At 45.3% G+C, this 19,925-nt stretch overlaps 1 protein-coding gene and 2 long non-coding RNA genes across 4 annotated transcripts in view; 2 read left to right on the top strand and 1 right to left on the bottom strand.

Moving 5' to 3' along the window:
- LOC145506799 (uncharacterized) overlaps positions 1–7,722 on the top strand; it is a 52,779-nt gene extending 45,057 nt beyond the window's left edge. Inside the window, exons 3-5 of one of the 2 annotated variants that reach the window (XR_014054356.1) lie at positions 3,464–3,609; positions 4,140–4,297; positions 7,569–7,722. This is a non-coding gene — a long non-coding RNA (uncharacterized LOC145506799). Of the gene's footprint in view, positions 1–3,463; positions 3,610–4,139; positions 4,298–4,841; positions 5,350–7,568 lie in introns of those variants that run through there. The other variant, XR_014054353.1, reaches the window with a different exon arrangement.
- A 3,878-nt stretch (positions 7,723–11,600) lies between these two features.
- Positions 11,601–14,217, bottom strand: LOC145505786 (nuclear pore-associated protein 1-like). The gene is made up of 2 exons (XM_081488665.1): positions 12,340–14,217; positions 11,601–11,777 (listed from the first exon to the last, which is right to left on the bottom strand). Exons 1-2 carry the CDS (start codon positions 13,582–13,584, stop codon positions 11,643–11,645), a joined length of 1,380 nt encoding a protein of 459 aa, XP_081344791.1. The 5' UTR covers positions 13,585–14,217; the 3' UTR covers positions 11,601–11,642.
- The window catches only part of LOC145505788 (uncharacterized), an 85,819-nt gene continuing 79,676 nt past the window's right edge, over positions 13,783–19,925 (top strand). Inside the window, exon 1 of the long non-coding RNA XR_014053295.1 lies at positions 13,783–14,169. This is a non-coding gene — a long non-coding RNA (uncharacterized LOC145505788). The remainder of the gene's footprint in view (positions 14,170–19,925) is intronic.

The following is a 19,925-nucleotide window of genomic DNA, read 5'->3' as shown; positions in this document are numbered from 1 at the left end:
ATATGAAACTTACAGGGCATGGAGATTCAGATTTACAGGGTGTAGATTCAAATGAAGTTGAGTAGGGAAGAATGCCTCTCATAACCCACCTCAGCTGAATTACTTATGGTCTCAACTGGGAAATGTTAATTAAGAAATGAGAGGATACAGGTAGGAGCAACTCCTGAAATAGCGCCTATATAACTCAAATATTCCTAAGGAATCTTGTGGACAACTGTGTCAGAGAGGAGCTGACAAATGGAATATAATAAGCACAGAGATCATGCCCTTGTCAGCTAGCATACAGAGAGCATTACTGATCCTCAGCAAATCATTACTGATCCTCAGGAAAATGTACTGTGACTGGGTCTAAAACCTGACTGGAATGTTCCATAGACGTGTGATATTGGAGATGCGTTTGCAGCTGCACTTGGCAAATCACCTTGTCAAAGCACAGTAGGTCATGGCCAGAGGAGCAAGGGCTGCTCTGCTCGCTCTGAGGCAGAAAAGGATTTTAGAAATGCCAAGTTCTCTCCCACAAAGGAAAGGGTTAGCAGGTTATGAATTAATGATTAGTACAAGTGTCTGTGATCTCTCAACTAATTTCCGTCTTGAAGCTGGGATATAAAGACTCAGGTGCTGGGTGGTGAGTCACAATCTCTCTGAATAGGTGCTTAATCACGACTGGATGGGCTGAATTTGGGTCTCGGCATTGGATACCAGCTCTTTTTCCAGCAGGATGCCTTTAGACTTGGCCCCACACCTTTGCATCTATAGCTTTTTGTTGTTGTTTAGTTGTTTAAATATATAAAATGATGATAACACTAGTTGGTGGCATATTATATTTTTTAAAAAAAGCAACCTTTCATTACTTAGTGCAAATCAAACAGTAAATGCTTTCTCTTAGTAAACCTGCTTAACAGTTTTCTGGACTCTTCTGCTCTGGGCCAGATTCAGAAATACACAAGTGAAAGAGGAGATGGTACATCATGTTCTATTCAGTTGGGTCTTGATACCTATGTGTGACTCTTAACCAAGGAGTATGCAGTAGTTAAGGACACAGATTGAAATTGTCTAGAGTGTGTCCTAAACTCTGACTGCCAGGATTTAAATCTCAACTCTGGAAATTGTAAAACCTGGGAAAAATTGCTTCCCTAAACTTCATTTCCTGGATCTGAGAAAAATAACAGTATCTACCTTGTAGACTGAATAATACCCTTGTCCCTAAATGTCCACATTCTAATGCCCAGAACCTGTGAATGTCACATTAAATGACAGAAGGGATTTTGCCAATGGGATTAAATTAGGGTTATTGACGGGGAGATTATCCTGGGTTGCCTGAATGGGCCCAAATTCATCACGGGTGTTCTCATTAAAGAGAGGTAGAGGGAGATTTGACTCCAAAGAGAAAGTGATGATGAAGCTGGGTTTGGATTGATGCAGCCAGAAACCAAGAAATGCTGGCAAGGAAACAGATTCTCTCTTAGAGCCTCTAGAGGGGGCATGAATGGTCCTACCAACTCCTGATTCCAGTCCAGTGAAACTGGTTTTGGACCTCTGTCTTCCAGAACCATAAGAAAATGTGTTTTGTTTTAAGCCACCATGTTTGTAATAATATTATAGCAGCCATAGCAAACAAATGTGCACCTCTTAGGAATTATTACCCCAGTTAAAATGTGTGATTGGAAGCAGACTTAGTGGCATATCTGCATGCAGCATGTATGCCATCATAAGCCATTCTTAAAAACCCGAATCCTTGGTTTTGTGGGATCATCAAATCCAGTACAGTGGTCGCCATTTTTCTCCTTGTTCATCCTGGTAACATGTCTAGACAGCTAGTGGAGAGAGCTCTGTCCTTCTCCACAGGTCCTCTCACCTCTATTAATTAGAAGGAAAGTAAAAGTTGCTCGGTCATGTCCAACTCTTTGTGGCCCCATGGCTCCTCTGTCCATGGGGATCCCCCAGGCAAGGATACTGGAGTGGGTTGCCATGCCTTGCTCCAGGGGATATGCCCAACCAAGGGATTGAACCCAGGTCTCCTGCATTGCAGGCAGATTATTTACCAACTGAGCCACCAGGGAAGCCCAAGAGTACTGGAGTGGGTAGTCTTCCTTCTTCAGGGGATCTTTCTGACCCAGGAATCGAACTGGGGTCTCCTGCATTGCAGGCAGATTGTTTACCAACTGAGCTACCCGGGAAGCCCTAATTAGAGGGAAGAGGTTACTTAAGTAATATGTTACTTAAGCCACCTTATTCTTTTCCTTTCCTTCGTGATTCTTCATCCAGCTGGTCTTTATAAATTTTAAAGAAAACAAAGTCATTTCTCAATGGATTCAGATACTACCCCAAATTAATATTCCCAGTAAGTTCTTGTTCTTATTTCCAGACCTCATCACCAGAAATTCCTGAGCCTAAATCCTCCCTAGCTTCTAGGATCACTCATTTTCTCATTTCTCCCTTTTCCTTTTAGTTGAATCTTGTCATTTTAGTCTCTTCCTTAAACACAACCCTTAATAAGGTGACATAGCAAAGTGATGAAAGTACAGATGGTTTGGTTTTAATCCTGAGTTTTTGCCATCTACTTACTGTGTGACATTGGACAGGCTCTTTAACCTCTCTGGGCCTCAGTTTCAAAAAAATAAGTCAGTATTATAAATAATACCTACCTAAGATTACAATTGTGAGGATTAAATGAGTTTAATATTTGCTAAGCACTTAAAATAGTACTTGTTATAGTGTAAGCACTATAGTTGTGCTTGCTAATAATAATAAATGCAATTCCAAGCACATAACCTACTCAACTTTCTGTCATAACTTTGAGGTATGTATTTGATGAAATCAGTAAAATCATTCTGTTTCAAGGGGAACAGAAAAGTATTTTTGAGCAATTGTCTATGTGGCTATTTCACCACATTTAGTGTTTCCAAATTTCTGTACAATAGCCTGGGCTACTCCAGCAGCAAATTAAAAATGGACAGAGCTTATGTTTTGCACCCTTTACCTCACTGCCCCCCCACACACACACACAAATCCCCATCTCTTTGGACACAAACTTTCATTTGTCCTCCATCTTCTGAAAACCTACTTCTAAGAAAGTGTCTGGGTTCATCCATGTCACTACAAAGTTGCATTGACATATATACACTAACATGTGTAAAATAGCTAGCTAGTGGAAAGCTGCTATATAACACGGAGAGCCCAACCTGGTGCTCTGTGATGACCTAGAAGGGTGTGAGGGGAGGGCTGAGGTAGGCTCAAAAGGGAGGGATATATATATATATGTAAAATTATGATTGATTTGCCTTGTTGTATGGCATAAACCAACACAACATTGTAAAACAATTATCTGCGAATTTAAAAAACAAAGGTGTGTGATCTCCAACTTAATGTGAATTTAAGACAAAGGTACCATTTACCTCAGAGAGACAACTTTTCAAGACTGGTTGTGTTTTTCAAGTTTGTTTTGTTTTTCTGTCTCTCCCAGCCTCTCAACCTTGGACAAATACAGGAGATCCATACTATGGCTTCAATACTTAGTACCTATGGCATTCTCCAAGCCTGAAAGGAGCATCTGAGGGCAACACTCCTGTCCCGGGACTGCTGAGAGGACCACGCTTAGCTCTGTCTCAGGTAAAGTATAAACTGTTGCTCAGGCAGCCCATTGCATCACATCACCCTAGGTACACGGCAGTGGCTGGTCCAGGGAGGGCCTGGGTGGGCTCAACACAGTCAAGGGCTGTTTCTGGATCTCTAAGAAGAAAATATATAGGACAAGACAGGCATACATTCATGAGTCTGAAATTCTCAAATCTTCCACAAGCTACCTTCTCATTCCTGCGAGATATATGCAGGGAAAATGCCCTGCTTAGTAATAACTAGAGTTTTAGCCTGAAGTTCCACACAGAATTTCTAATCTTAGGAAATATAGGAGGCCCTAGGTCAGATCTCACTTGTGGCCTAGACCAGTATTGGGCGTGATATGGAACAAGGTCTACCTGGCTCATAATTACCTGAAGTACTGGTTGAAATCCAGATTGTTAACTCTCCCACAAAGCAAGGAAATTAAGAGTGATGGGGTCAGAATTATGCAGTTTTCATGATCAGTAACTAGTCATTATTTCTAGTCTAACTGGAAAGCAATTTGGTCTCTTTTCTTTCAGGATCTTATCCTTACTTTGGTCTTACAGCTTCCAAACTGATGAAGGGGAGGGACAAGTGTTCTGAAAAAGGAGGGGATCCAGGCAAGGAAACAGTGTTGAGTTTGAACATTTCAAAAATAGTTTATTCTGGGAAAATGGTGCAAGGAGAACAAAAGAAGGTGGGTCACATTTTAGGAAAAGTAATGAAATTTTGTGAGAAAATAGCAGTTGAAGTAAAAAGCAAACTGAAATATAGCATCAGTTTAAACAGTTGATGTTAGAGACAGAAGTAGGAGCATCATACCTACAGAGAGGAAAATACAGTTCTATCATACTGTTGTCCCCAGGACTGAGCAGAACTTAGTTAATTTAACTTATTGGTTTTCAACCCATAGCATCAACCTGTGAATAAAACACAGGACACTTTGTTCTGATTGCATAACAAATTGTAAATATTATCATCACAGGTAAACAAAGCAAACATGCTATTGACAAAAGGTGAGTTGTACAAGGGGAAAGACAGAAATGGGAGCACAAGCAGTCTCAGGCATAAAGAAAATGATGAGATTAGAGTGAAAGTGACTACTGTAGCTATGTACTATAGCTAATATTTCTTGAGAGCTTCCGTGTGTTGGACGTTGAAGGCTGCAAATGTGTTATTATTTGCATCATCACGAGCAACTCCATGCAGTGGTGGTTACCATCCATTTCCTCATTGTACAGGTGAGGAAACAGAGGCCCAGGAAGGTTGAGTAAATTGCTCAGGATTGCAGAGCTAATAAACTGAAGAACAAAGCTTCCAAGCCAAGTGGTCCATCTACAGAACCAAGGCTTTTAGCCACTATGCTACCACTTCTCCCTTCAGTAAAAGCCAGCAAAAATTGCATGGCATTACAGAAGAGAAGCAGCATAAGTAATGAAATGAATATGAAGTATTGAAAGGAAGAGGGATGAGAAGTAGTGGGGGCAGGAGTTTGTCTTCCTGCCTCATGCTACGGTGATAAAATCAATCTACAATGGATACAGCAGATAAACATAATGTTTAGAATTATGGGAGTAACATGCATGTGGCCAAAAACTGTCTCTGGAGAGGGGGAACTGGGGTTAGAAAAGTTGAATTTCTGTATCTGAGATGCTATCATGTCCACATATTATTTTCATAAAAATAATTCTATTTATTTAGAAATAGCTTCAACTGTGTAAGTGCATTAAAACATGAAATTCAAAATCATCTTTACATCTCATACATTTGTTAAGTACTTGCCTTATCAGAATTGATCTTTTCAGCTTCAAAGTTTTTTTTTTTAATGAAAAGCATTATAAATTTTAAAAATTGTCTCTGGTAATATTGCCCGGCATGGCTGAGAGGTGTGGAACTATTAGAAGCAAACTGGATTTCAGCCCTGCTTCTGGGAGGCAGTTGCAACAACAAAGGGAAGGAGAGTCTCTGAAGTCAGGGAGCAGGAGCTTTGATCCTCTGGAGTTGTAACAACTTAGAATAAATGAATCAGGCAGCAGGGTGCCGGGAGGAGGCTGTAGGCCTCTCTGTGATGGTGTTGTTTTTGTGGGAAGGCAATGGCACCCCACTCCAGTACTCTTGCCTGGAAAATCCCATGGACGGAGGAGCCTGGTAGGCTGCAGTCCATGGGGTCGCTAGGAGTCGGACACGACTGAGCGACTTCACTTTTACTTTTCACTTTCATGCATTGGAGAAGGAAATGGCAACCCACTCCAGTATTCTTGCCTGGAGAATCCCAGGGACGGGGGAGCCTGGTGGGCTACCGTCTATGGGGTCGCACAGAGTCGGACACGACTGAAGCGACTTAGCAGCAGCAGCAGCAATCTCAGAAATGTTGCATTAGGCTCAGTGCTATGCATTTTTAGGCTGGAGTTACCATGTTTTTCCATCTGTGTACTTCATGAAAGCAAGCACTTTTATGCTCCCTTTGAAATGGGAATCTCCTATTTGAATTGCCTGGTGAAGACATTTGAAGTAATTCATTAAGTATACATATACGTGCTCTATCTCCATCTATGTATCTATCAATCATCCTTTCCCTACTTACCTACCTGTGTTAGTCTGCTCAGGCTGCTATAACAAAATAGCGTAGTCTGAGTGGCTTAAACAACAGACATTTCACACTTCTGGGAAGTCTAAGATCAAGGCAGATCTACTTCCAGGTGAGTCTTCCATTTTTGGCTTGTAGATGGCCATCTTCTTGCTGTAGTCCTCCTCACATGGTGGAGAGAGAAAGCTCTAGTGTTTTTTCTGTTTCTTAGAAGAGCTAATCCCATCATGACAGCTCTACCTTCATGGCCTCTTCTAAACCTAGTTGCCTCCTAAAAACTCCATCTCCTAATTCTATCACACATAAGAGGATAGGGCTTCAATATATGAATCTCTGGAAAGGGACAAAAGAATTCAGTCTTAACTCTCTATATCTGTCTCTGTCTGTCTGTCTTTATGTATAGAATAGTAACAGTGGCTTATAATTCATTTCCCTGTGTTATTTTATCCTTCCTTTACTCGTGTGAGGTAAATTGGCCATAGGAAGATCACTGATTTCACTGAAACACTTGAAAGTTGAATTAACTTTGTGATCACACAATCAATAAATAATGATGCCACAATTCAATCCACATCTTCTCCATCCTGCTTTCCTGTTCTCTTCTCCCTTCCCACTTTCTGACTCTATTCCAGCCACATTATTTACTAGCTTTTCCCTGAGGACATTGGTATCCTTCTTCTGGGCCTTGCAGAGGTTATTCCCATTATCTGGAATGCTTTTTCCTCAGATATCTGACTCAGTTGCCTTCCCCTACACTGTTCAAATTCCACTTTCCCAGTAAGACTTATCCTGTCTACTGTTTAACTTGAAAACCTTGTTTCTCTGCCCACAAGGTCAATTCCCCATATACTGCTTAATCTCTATTACATTTGTTACTAGGCTTCCCTGGTGGCTCAGTCAGTAAAGAATCCACCTGTAATGCAGGAGACCTGGTCCGATATCTGGGTCAGGAAGATCCCCTGGAGAAGGAAATGGCAACCCATTCCAGTATTCTTGCCTGGGAAATCCTGTGGACAGAGGAGCCTGGTGGGCTACAGTCCCTGGGGTTGCAAAGAGTCGGACACTACTTAGCAACTAAACCACACCACCAACTTGTCAGATAATTTACATAGATTTCTGTTCTCCCCTCTGACTAGAAGATAGGCTACCTAGAGTCAGGAATTTTGCCTTTATTGAACCTGGAGGCCCAACAGAACTCTAGGGTATGCAAGAACTGGACACAGTTATAACTCTTATGTTTGGTATTTTAGCAGCCTATCTCAGAGCCAAGCCAGTTATTAAAGAGAACTTTTCTGATACTTTAAGCAGTATGATAAACTTGAAGTAAACTTAAATTTTCAACAATTACAGAGCAGGCATGGACTCTTCCTTTGTTTTCCAGACACATGAACCTGGATACAAAATCCATCCTCTCTGGGTGAAGTGGGAATATACCAAGATGACTGGCCTAAGTCTCAACTGGATAAAAAAAAAGATGCACAAAAGAGACGTTTAAACATTTTCAAAAACTAAAATCATAAAGTGTGTTTCCTCCTCACACATCAGGGATTATCTGGACTCTAGTGTGGTTAGAGTGGTGTGGGGGGAGAGAGAGAGAGAGACAGAGAGAAGTAAGGATAAGTCACCCTGTCTCTCCCTCCTCTGGACCTTAGTTCTTCCTGGATTGTCACTCCTTACACTCAAAACAGATTTCAGGAGTCAGCACACATGGTCATAATGTGTGCCCAGCTCCTCATCCCAGTCACTGGGACCCAGAAAATTTTGCAACCTCAAGTCTGCCTCAACACATCAATATCAACGAGTAAAGACACATAAACAGTAGTAGATTAACAAGAATAAGTTTTTATTTATATATAAATTACATATATACATATTTGTACATAAAGCTAGGAAAGATAAGGGCCCATTGAGGCAAATGGATAGGGGGAGAAGAAGCAGCTAAAGACTGCTGTGGGCACCCTGCCAGTTCCAAGTGTAGGGAAAATAGCCAGAAGTTTGGGTCGGCCAAGTTTACAGTCAAACCAGGGATGGCACAGTTGATGATACATGCAAGTTATTTTTCATCCTCCAAATGGAACTTCTCAAGTCTGGTATCTAGTTCTGAGCTGGGCTCATCTGCTTCTAACCTTGCAACACACACACACCCACATTCCTCACCCATGCACATACAACACACACATACTCCTGCACACCCCTGAGTGTGTGGTCGTTTGGCTCGTTGTAGAAAGCAGGTTAACAGTTTCACTTAAATGGGCAGAGTCGTTTTCCAGCAAAGCCCGTTCATCGTTGCACAGAATCTGCAGAACAAGATCTGCTCTTTATCTGTTGAGTTTCTTCACAGAAGAAAGGAGTTTGCTGATGCTCCAATGAAATCCTGGGCAGGTGATGAAAGTACCAGACCTAGAGCACAGATGCAGCTTCCCTGACCAGGAGCCGCTAAACACAACACTGTGCTCCTCCAAAGTCAGAGGGGTGCCCTGAGTTGGGGTCCCAGGTGTTCTGAGCATAGAAGTTCCTCTCTAAATATATATGGTGCTATCCCTCATCATACTTCCTGGGTTTGGGCTGGGGAGGCCCGGGTGCTTTGTATGCATGGAACACTAGAAGTGTACCCAGTCATAGCAGGTGTGGTGCTGTCCCCCATCGCCCCCTCTGTGCTTTGCATATAAGAGTTCTGAGTCCAATGGCAGGTGTTGACACTGGGGCCTCCCATCCTATATGAGATGTTGCTCCTTCCATCTATTCCACTCATGGTGTATTGGCCAGGTGGGCCCCAGTTGTACGTATGGGAAGTGTGGATACCAGGTCCTCCAATCCTGGGAATGATGTTGTTCCCTCCTGTACCACCACCACTTGGATTTTGGACAGGTAGGCCCCTTGTGTTTGGAAATAAGGTGGAACTTCTAGTGGGTTCCAAGCCAGGGGTGGGTCTCACACTTGCAAATCCAATGGATGCAGTGTTGCCCTGGTGGAAAGTGGAAATTGACTTGTCCCTTAACACAAATTTCTTCTCCATGGTGAAGGGATTTGTAACTGTAGATTTTCTATGTTCATGTGGGTCCTGAGTGCAGCAATGGGAAGTGGTAACACCCCGACCTCTAACCATAAGGATGCTGGTGTCCCCTGCCATCACTCTACCACCTGGTTTCAGCTCAGGTAGACCCCAGGCATTTGGATTCAAGTTGGAACCAGATATGTGCCTGGATGCTGGGATGGTGGCTTGCCCTTCCTACTGCAGCAGCCATGCTGCAATGAGATGACCCGCAGGTAATCTGGCCCACAGTAGGAGCACAAGTGGTGCTGGGTGCCCCACACAGTTCTGTCCAAAAGTTAGTTGGGCCAGATGCATCTGAATAAGTGAGGCCTAGGGCATTCACACCAACCCCCAAATTCCCACCAGCCATAGAGACTGCAGATCCCATCAACAGTGGGCCTGATGTGGTACTAGCAGACAGCAAGCTACTGTCTCCAGTACCAGGCACTGTGGTATACACTCCAAAATAGCAGATACATCCCTGGGGAAAATACTTGAGTTGTAGACAAAGGCCGGCTGCATGTTGATGATGGTTGTGGCAGACAGGGGATCTGGCAAACCTGAATCCATTATGTTTCCTCTGGGTGGCTGGACTGCAGAAGAGGTTAGCTTTTTATCTCGTGCTAGGACTAATGGGTTTCCCAGTGGAATAAACTTGTCAGGCTTCTCCCTATTGTTGGCCCCAGATGTGGGCTGAATGGTGAGTTCTGGGTCCAAGTGAAGCTTGAAAACGTGGGTACCTCTGTTGACCAACTCCACAGGTAAATAAGTTGAAGCTTGGGTCCAGGCATTGCCACCACTGGGTGCTGTGTTCTCAGAACCAACAATAGCATGTGATATGGGTAGTGGTTCTCCTTGGAGTCAGAGGTAGACTGAAAAATAAATCTGAGAAAGAGGTGTTGTATCCATAGCATCGATGTCAAAGACTGGTTTAACGTTTGTACAGATGCCATCTGCTGGAGCATGGATAACTGCCAAAGCCATAGGTGGGGGACTGGGAAAAACAGGAACTGAAACCATAGATGGGGGTTGGGAGAGGCAGGACCCAAAGCCATAATTTGGGGACTGAGGGAAACAGCCAAAGCCCTAGAGAGGGGGCCAAGGAAGACAAGACCCAAAGCTGTAGATGGGGGGCCAGGGGAGACAGCGGCCGGAACCGTAGATGGAGGGATGGGGAAGACACCGGCTGGAGCCCTAGATAGTGGGGCTGGGGAACACAGGACCCAAGGCCGTAGATGGGGGACCAAAGGAGACATTAGCCGGGGACCTAGATGGGGGGCTGGGCAAGACAGCAGCCAGAGCCTTAGATGGAGGGGCCAAGAGAGGCAGCAGCTGGAGCCCCAGATCGGGGGCTGGGGAAGACGGCAGCCTGAGCGCCAGGTGGGGGCCCGGGGAAGACGGCAGCGGGATCCCCAGATGGGCTGGGGAAGATGGCAGCGGGATCCCCAGGTGGGGGCCGGGGAAAGACGGCAGCCGCATCCCCAGGTGGGGGCCCGGGGAAGACGGCAGCCGGAGCCCCAGATGGGCTGGGGAAGATGGCAGCGGGATCCCCAGGTGGGGGCCGGGGAAAGACGGCAGCCGCATCCCCAGGTGGGGGCCCGGGGAAGACGGCAGCCGGAGCCCCAGATGGGCTGGGGAAGATGGCAGCGGGATCCCCAGGTGGGGGCCGGGGAAAGACGGCAGCCGCATCCCCAGGTGGGGGCCCGGGGAAGACGGCAGCCGGAGCCCCAGATGGGGGCACCGGGAAGACGGGAGCCTGATCCCCAAATGGGAGCCCGGGGAAGACGGCAGCTGGAGCCCCAGGTTGGGGCCGGGGAAAGATGGCAGCTGCATCTCCAGGTGGGGGCCCGGGGAAGACGGCAGCCGGAGCCCCAAATGGGCTGGGGAAGATGGCAGCGGGATCCCCAGGTGGGGGCCGGGGAAAGACGGCAGCCGCATCCCCAGGTGGGGGCCCGGGGAAGATGGCAGCAGGATCCCCAGGTAGGGGCCCGGGGAAGACGGCAGTCTGATCCCCAAATGGGGGCACCGGGAAGACGGGAGCCAGATCCCCAAATGGGGGCCTGGGTAAGACGGCAGTCTGATCCCCAAATGGGAGCCCGGGGAAGACGGCAGCTGGAGCCCCAGGTGGGGGCCGGGGAAAGATGGCAGCTGCATCTCCAGGTGGGGGCCCGGGGAAGACGGCAGCAGGATCCCCAGGTTGGGGCCCGGGGAAGACGGCAGCCGCATTCCCAGGTTGGGGCCCGGAGAAGACGGCAGTCTGATCCCCAAATGGGGGCACCGGGAAGACGGGAGCCTGATCCCCAAATGGGAGCCTGGGGAAGACGGCAGCAGGATCCCCAGGTTGGGGCCCGGGGAAGACGGCAGCCGGAGCCCCAGTTGGGGGTCTGGGGAATACAGAGGCTTTTTGCTGCTTATCTGTGGTCACAAATGTGGGCCGAGGGTTGGTTTGGGAGTCAAAGGGATAGTTAAAAATTGAAGCGCGGCAGGGGACCATCGGCACAAATGGGATGGTGGTGTCTGGTCTCTGTGCAATGTGTGTCTGCTCCACCCAAATACCTGGGGGAGACAGAAAAATGACAGCTTGATCAGGGGGAGTAGTGTCCATGTCAGTGATGCCCGGATTTGAAGGAGACGGGGAGGTCACACTTGCAGATGCCATGACTGTGGTGGTAAAAGGGACTGAAGTAGAAGTGATGGGCTGGTCAGTTAGAACAGGGGGAGCGATGGGAGGGTCTGGAAGAGGGGTGAGTAAGTATAAGGGAGGGGGAGAATCTACACACATGGGTGTTGGGGTTTCATTTTTGTAGGAGGGTGGCTGGGAGGAGAGGGTTGGGGTGCTCAGAGGTGTGGAGAGGTCAGAAATAAAAGGTGGTGTTGCTCTGACTGAACACTGAGGGCCTCCATCCTCCTTAAGCGTTATTCCCACAATGGGATTGAAAATTGGAGGAAGACGAGAATCTGCAGAAATAGCAGAATGAGAGTAAACACGGTCTGTGTGTCTTGCCTCCTGATCCATACAAGGTGTCAGGTAAGGTGGAAGGCCAGCCAGATTGGGGAATCTGGAGGACAGGTCGGCCAAGTCAGTGGTAGTAGGAGGGACCTCTAAAATGTGACTGACCGGAACCAGGGAGCCTGCGGTCCCTGGGGCAGGCGGAGGGGCACTGCGGCGTCGCATGGCCTTCCTTGTATCCTTCAGGACTTTGTTCCGATGTCGCTCCATGCTTCGTTTCAGGGTGCCCCAGTTTCTGGCAAGAGTCATGCCTGGAAGCTTCGGAGGTGGGGGAAGGTCACTGCGACCCCACGGCAGAGGCAGCGGTGGTGGCAGTGGTGGCAGCAGTGGCGGCAGTGGCAGAAAAAGCAGCGGGGGCATCTTCCGCTTGCGGTGGTGCCTACTGCTGGCAAATCCCAGGGAAGAAGAGCTTCTCCGTGGGGTGTCTGAAGGTTGTTCGCGCTGCAGCACCTTCCCAGACATCAGTGAGTCAGGGGAGCTGGGTCGGTGGTCTTCACCCAGCACTTCTTCTATTGGCCTGTCGGGCAGCAGGTTGCAGCACGGACTTGAGGCAGAGAGCACCGTGGCCAGGGGGCCAGGCTGCAAGGGAGGCTGGCCATCTCCAGCAGTGCCGTCTGAGCAGATGGCGGGGCTTTCGGAGGAAAAGTTCATCCGAGACACCTGGGCTTTCTCACTAAAGTTGCCTTCTGGGTGCACCGGAAGGAGATTTGGAGGCTCAGGACTGCATTGGAAGGACGCGAGGACCCCGCTGGTCTCCTGGGGCCTAGATGTCATTGTCATATCCCCGTTGCGGTATGGACTTATCTTTCCATTGTCCTCTCCTTCGGCCTCTGTGTGACCTTCCTCCTTTGTCGTGCCTTCCCTGTGTTCTTCTTGGACCTTCGCCTCACTCTCTTTTGCGCAAGAAAGTAGGAGGTGACTGGTTGGTACCAGCTTCCCAGCCTCAACGACCCAAGCAGGTAGCTCAGGTAGTGAACGCAGGAGAATAATTTTGCGCCCCGGTGGAGGAATTCTGACAGTTCTCGAAGGTCCGAACATCATGGAATTACGAGTGGACAAGACGGGCTGCTTCTTCGGCGAGTCCTTCAAGTTCACCAGGGGTAGGACGCCCACACGGGAGTACCCAGCCTGCTGGATGGGGTAGTGCCTTTTCGGCGCGATGTAAAAGCTGGATGATAAAGGCACTCGATCCTGGTTGAGCAGCCTACGACCCGGGTGTAAAGCAGGAGCTGGAGCAGCGGGGTGGCCCCGGCCAGATGTGATGGCAACCCGAGAGGGCAAAACCAGTGAGCGATGGCCCAGCGGGTGCCGGCGGTGGAGCGCGGAAACAAATTTACACAGTAAATTGCCCATATAGGACAGATTGTGCGCCAAACGCCCCGAGAATAGAGTGTGAAACTGGGAGAGCGTCTCCCTAGCTTCTGACTCCTATCGCGGTCAAACACGCACTGGAGAAACGATTCCTCAGCCTGGCGTTTGTGACATGTCCATGGTATACGCATCACAGAGGGCAAACTCCGGGGCAAAGGGCGGGGCCCCTCCCGGACTCTCTAGCAGCTGAGACTTCCCACTGTGGGTGCAGGTGTTTGGCACCAGAGGCGCCACCACGCAGAGACTGTTCAGGACTGTGGGGGCTTCCTCCTCCAGAGCTCATCCTGTCTAGCATCTCATCATGCAGCCCCTTTGGTGCCTGCATGTGTATTGGCCAGCCCCTCCCTGCCTGGGTCTCAGAGGCCTGTGCAAAGCTGAGTGCAGGAGCCACCCACCCTGTGGAGGGGTGGTCCAGCACCTATGGGGGACCTCCCCAGCTTCTCTGCGAGGCCTGGAGCCAGGACCACTTTCTCCACTGCTGTTCCTCTGCCATCATCACCAGCCGGCAGAGAATGCAGAGACCTCACCTGGCCAGATGCTGCACCCCACAACGTCCCTTCTTGGCAGGTAAGGCTCTTTCTTCACTTCTTTTTAGAAATTTGGTACAACAGTTAAACCTTATACTGTTCTTCAGGGTGTGCAGATGGTAATGGCTTAGCCAGGATTTGAACCAAGCCTGCTCTGGACTGTGGTGCCTCCTTGTCATACATGCTTCATGTGTTACTGTTCTTTTCTTGTACTCCTTACGGCACTTAGCCCTAAGTGTCATACCTATAATGAGCCTATATTCTACCCTGTAGAAGGTTTTCTTTTGCTCAATTCATGAATTGATCACCTACCGCACTGGGTTCTGATCTCAGAAGATGCAGGTTAGGGACCACCAGTTGTCAGCATAGCACCAGCGGAGGTTTTCCCTTTGGTCTAGTTTGAAGGATCCAGATATGTAAAGATTATAGTCTAAATAAATCGTGGGCTTTCCTGAAAGAAATTTACCAGTGAATTATCCCGTATGAATTAGAAGCCAATTTCTCTGGCCTTCCTGGAGTTATTTTCAGTAAGGCAGTTGCCTTTCATGTCTAGAAAGTAAATACATCATTTATTGTAGCTTCATAGTGGATCACTGTGTCAGTTTAAAATAGTCAGGTACAATTTGGTCACTGTGAGCATGTCAGCTTGGTCCACTCTTTACTACCATATATAATTCTCGAGATTCTTATGCCCAGGAGAGAAGAAGCACTCTTGGGTGTCTAGGACAAGGGAAACATGTTATTATTCACAAGGTAGAAGCTTCAAAATAATAGGAAAGAACTGGAAAATCCTAGTCTAACATGGCTTTATCGAGTTTGAATCTTGTTTCTTTGGCTTACTTCATTGGAGTGTTTTCTTTCTCCTGTGTTTCTCCTGTAACACATTGTGTGTTACACATCAGGCATGTGACATGTAGAGGTTTCAGAACCCAGAACTGTATTGATCAGTGAAATTTTATTTATATATTTTAGTTTAAAATCTCTTTAAAATAACATGACATAATTCATATATTATAAATAAGTTTTGCCCTCTGCCCTTGAGATTCTTTTTATAGTATGTCAAAGCAAATTTGGACTTCCATCCCCAATAAGATTTGAGATTGGAGGGCACAATAAGTTTTTCTCAGACCTAAATTATGTCTGAAAAAAGCGAGAAATATCATGAGCCCTATCTGACCTCTCTAGGAGCAGAAATGATTTACAGCCGTGGCATTTAACCATAATTCCTTGATCTTGTTTGAGAAGAGTTCAGTAAGGAACAATCTCTTGATTTTTGTTTCTTCTTTGTTTTCTTGTTTTGCTTACCAACAATCCATTGTAATCCATGTATTAATATGGCAGCAGGCTGAGTGATCTCTGGAGCTCATTAAAGTAACTTTTTTTTCCCTAAAATAACTTTAATTTCCTTGTTTTTCAGCTCCTCTTCTTTCCTTGCCCTTTACCATAACCAGAACTCACCAAAAGCTGACTGGCTTTGTGCAGACCCCTCTTAGGACAATCTTTCCTTAATTATTTTATTCATCACTCTGTTGCATTTTTTGCCTTCTAGAAATATGTTGAAATCTTTCTGTAGTTGATGACTTCCACAACCTCTTGGCTTTTATTAGCTTATTAATTTGGTATTTCTACACTTTTATTTAAATATGGTTTCAGAAGGAACAGAAAGTAAATATGTGCCCTAGTCTGCCATCTTGAGCTGAAAATCCCTGTCAATTTTAGCATCCAGCATTCCCATAGGGGGAAAAAAAAAAAAAACCTTGACATTAATAGGTGTAACACTCAAGATTTCAGCTTTTCTTGGGCAATCACTAAGGACTTAGTATGTGGTAATTTCTAATGGGAAAATAACTATTTCATGGAATTTATTTGAGGATTACGTTAGATAATGAACATACAAACACTTTCTAAAGTTTAAAAGTCCATAAAAATGTTTTTTGTTATTGATTTATTGCTACTTCAATTTTACTTGACCTTGCTTATGTGAGAAGATGCCTTCTGATTTGCTGTTTTGAAAGTTAGATTGTATTTTTCAACAGTTCAATGAAAACATAATTTCTGAAGGTGAAGCTGTAAATGTTTCCTGATACTTGTCACTTTACAATATTTTCAGCACCTAATTCACTCATGTATTCCTCCTCCCAATTTTGTTGTGGACCTACTACCCGCCAGATGCTTTCCATCAGGTGTCGGAAAACATTTTCTGGATTTTTAAATATGTGTCTTAGATTTGGTGGGCCATATACAGTTGCTGTAGCTTCTTCTCCTCTTCTTTCTTCAGCAGCCTTTCAAAATGTGAGGCTCAGTATTAGCTCACCGGTCATAAAAACACAAGCTGAGCTCACAATGATTTGTGAGCAATTATTTGCCAGTCCCTGCTCTACATTGTCACTGACTAAGAGGTGCGTTTTTGAGTAAATCATGTCTTTGAGTCAACTCTTGGTCTTCCGGAGCTTGTCCTTACTCTCTTGCAGTCTCTAATCAACAGGGCATTCAGAGAGATCCTGTTAAAACATAAATCAGATCCTATTGCTCAGATCTCTTCAGTGACTTACTCCAAGCAGAAAGCAAAGTCTCCACAGGCCTAGAAATCTGGGCCTCTGTTTCCTCCCTGACTTGTTCCTTCTCCTCTCTACTTTGCTCACTCTATTTCCCACACACTGACATCCTTTCTGTTCCTTGAATACCCTAGGCATATTTTTGCCTCCTTCTCTTTCCATCTGACTGTTCCCTCTGCTGGTAATATTCATTCCCCAGATATGCACCTCGCTCCCTTCCACAACCACCTTAAATTCCTTCATAATTATTATCTTCCTCATAAAGCCTTCATTTATTACTTAATTTCAAGTGGCAGGTGCCTTCTATCAGCCATCTCCATCTCCCTACAATGCTTTCTGTTTTTTCTCTAGCACTTACCTGATATTCTAGTTATTCTATGCATCTATTTAATTTTTATTTACATGTTTATACTTATAGTTTTATATTTGCTTGTTTATTTTTGTCTACCCCCTCAGTTGGAGAGAGGGTATATTCATCTATGTTGATCACTGCTGTGTCATCAACCTATAAAACATACTGAAGAATGGTGCCTGAAATTTGATAAGGGATTAAGAAATTGGCCACATAACTAAATACGTACATAAATTAATGAACAAATCTCCAGGGCTTCTGGATTGAGGGCTAATGAAAAGAGGAAGGCAAATGGTTGGGGCAGGGTACTACAAGAAGTAGAATTTGGAATACTCTGATAGCTATCCCAATAGATAAGGTCTTGTTAATTTAGATAGTTTTAATGAGCGAGCTGCGAACTAGGGACACAGTATCAAGATTTTTATAATGTATTGTGTAGAGTTCTTTTGAAGTGTGCACAGATATCACTGAAAATCTATGAATGTGTGCATGCCTGTATTACTTTATTTAGTGCTTTACAAGAGCCCCTCAAGGACAGGGTTATTGTAAGTATCAGTATCTTTCCTTTATGATGAGCTTAATTTGTTCAAAATTATATCATAATTTATTTGCAGCTGTGAAACTAGACTTAGTTTTTGAGTATACCCTCCCTAGAAATCTGTGACATTAATAAAACCAACACACATGTGTTCAGCTTCCAACGATACACATACTACAAACTCAATTATGGGCCATCCATTTTAATGAAGGCAAGAAGTGATTTAACAAATACAAAGCAAAGAGAATATTAAGTTTTGTCCTCCGTTAATATTAGTAATGGATAACGTGGATTCCAACACCTTCAAAATAGTTTGAGACCATCATCTCTGTGTCATGGCAGAGGGATATTCAGCCAGGATATTGTTCTCTGTCACTCAGAAAAATACCCGCAATGTATACTGATACTTACTGAGTCAGATATGGGACATTTGAGTGATTAGGAGTCTTTTAGCATGATTCTTTCAGATGCCTTAGCTACAAGATGAAGCTAGCAGCTTTGGACACTTTTAGCAATGAAGAGTTTGTTGGGATATTAATTTTCATGCTGAATGAAATGAGCTTATTTCTTCTTGAAAGCCTCCCACATACCATTTCTAACCTCTGTTTTCTGTTTGGAAAGACTTTTAGAAATTAAAGATCAAGACAAAAAATAAATCACAACTTAAATGATACATGGAATATTTTTCTGACTTAAAGGACCCTGCAGAATTAAATATGACCCAGTTCAAATCTGAGCTACTAAGGCTTCTCTGGTAGCTCAGATGGTAAAGAATCTGCTTGCAGTGCAGGAGACCTGGTTTCAATCCCTGGGTTGGGAAGATCCCCTGGAGAAGCAAATGGAAACCCGTTCCAGTATTCTTGCCTGGAAAATCCCATGGACAGAGGAGCTTGGCCGGCTACAGTCCATAGGGTCACAAAGAGTCAGACAGTACTGAAGAGACTTAGCACTAACACAGTTCAAATGTTAATTTCATTTTAATGTGTATATTGGAGTGGAATCTTCAAGGTACCAGAAAACGAGAATTCACCCTACCTACTTGAAACTGCAGCACAGCACGCACACTTCAGTTACCAGTTCTGTTCATTCCACAGAATTATCTTCATAAAACATAGTGTTCTATATACCTGAGATGTATCTTACTTAGTTTTAAGAATTTCCAGATAACTCTTCATACATAGTGTTACAATTCCCATCTTGCCAAGTCCTGCACCAGTTACATAGAACACAGCACATTTATTTCTCTGGATTGTTCAGATCCCAGTGATAGAAGGATGGAGTGGGATCAAAGAGATCAGGATTCTTGTCCCAGATTTACCATAAAATAATTGTGTTCTCAGGAAAATTGTAGTTATTCTAGACCCCTTTCCTTTTCTTTATTTCCAGAGTTTCACTATTCAGTTCAGTTCAGTTTCTCAGTCGTGTCCGACTCTTTGAGACCCCATGAATCGCAGCACGCCAGGCCTCCCTGTCCATCACCAGCTCCCGGAGTTTACCCAAACTCATGTCCATCGAGTCGGTGATGCCATCCAACCATCTCATCCTCTGTCGTCCCCTTCTCCTCCTGCCCCCAATCCTTCCCAGCATCAGGGTCTTTTCCAGTGAGTCAGCTCCTCGCATGAGGTGGCCAAAGTATTGGAGTTACAGCTTCAACATCAGTCCTTCCAATGAACACCCAGGACTGATCTCCTTTAGGATGGACTGGTTGGATCTCCTTGCAGTCCAAGGGACTCTCAAGAGTCTTCTCCACCACCACAGTTCAAAAGCATCAATTCTTTGGCGCTCAGCTTTCTTCACCGTCCAACTCTCACATCCATACATGACCACTGGACCATAGCCTTGACTAGACGGACCTTTGTTGGCAGAGTAATGTCTCTGCTTTTCAATATGCTGTCTAGGTTGGTCATAACTTTCCTTCCAAGGAGTAAGCATCTTTTAATTTCATGGCAGCAATCACCATCTGGAGTGATTTTGGAGCCCCCAAAAAATAAAGTCTGACACTGTTTCCACTGTTTTCCCATCTACTTCCCATGAAGTGATGGGACCAGATGCCATGATCTTAGTTTTCTGAACGTTGAGCTTTAAGCCAACTTTTTCACTCTCCTCTTTCACTTTCATCAAGAGGCTCCTTAGTTCTTCTTCACTTTCTGCCATAAGGGTGGTGTCATCTACATATCTGAGGTTATTGATATTTCTCCTGGCAATCTTCATTCCAGCTTGTGTTTCTTCCAGCCCAGCATTTCTCATGATGTACTCTGCATATAAGTTAAATAAGCAGTGTGACAATGTACAGCCTTGACATACTCCTTTTCCTATTTGGAACGAGTCTGTTCCATGTCCAGTTCTAACTG

This window comes from Giraffa tippelskirchi, chromosome 1 (genome assembly GCF_054371585.1).
Source record: "Giraffa tippelskirchi isolate mGirTip1 chromosome 1, T2T-mGirTip1v1.2.pri, whole genome shotgun sequence".
In the NCBI taxonomy this organism is placed as follows: Eukaryota; Metazoa; Chordata; class Mammalia; order Artiodactyla; family Giraffidae; genus Giraffa; species Giraffa tippelskirchi.
Note: the sequence above shows the minus strand (reverse complement) of the source record. Positions and strands in the feature narration are given on the sequence as shown.

Excerpts from the sequence above, each read along its gene's own strand:
- LOC145505786 (XM_081488665.1), bottom strand. The coding sequence starts at position 13,584 with ATGGGCAATTTACTGTGTAAATTTGTTTCCGCGCTCCACCGCCGGCAC. Across the intron at positions 11,778-12,339 it reads CCGCAGGCTCCCTGGTTCCG|GTATTTGGGTGGAGCAGACA; the intron begins GTCAGTCACATT and ends TGTCTCCCCCAG.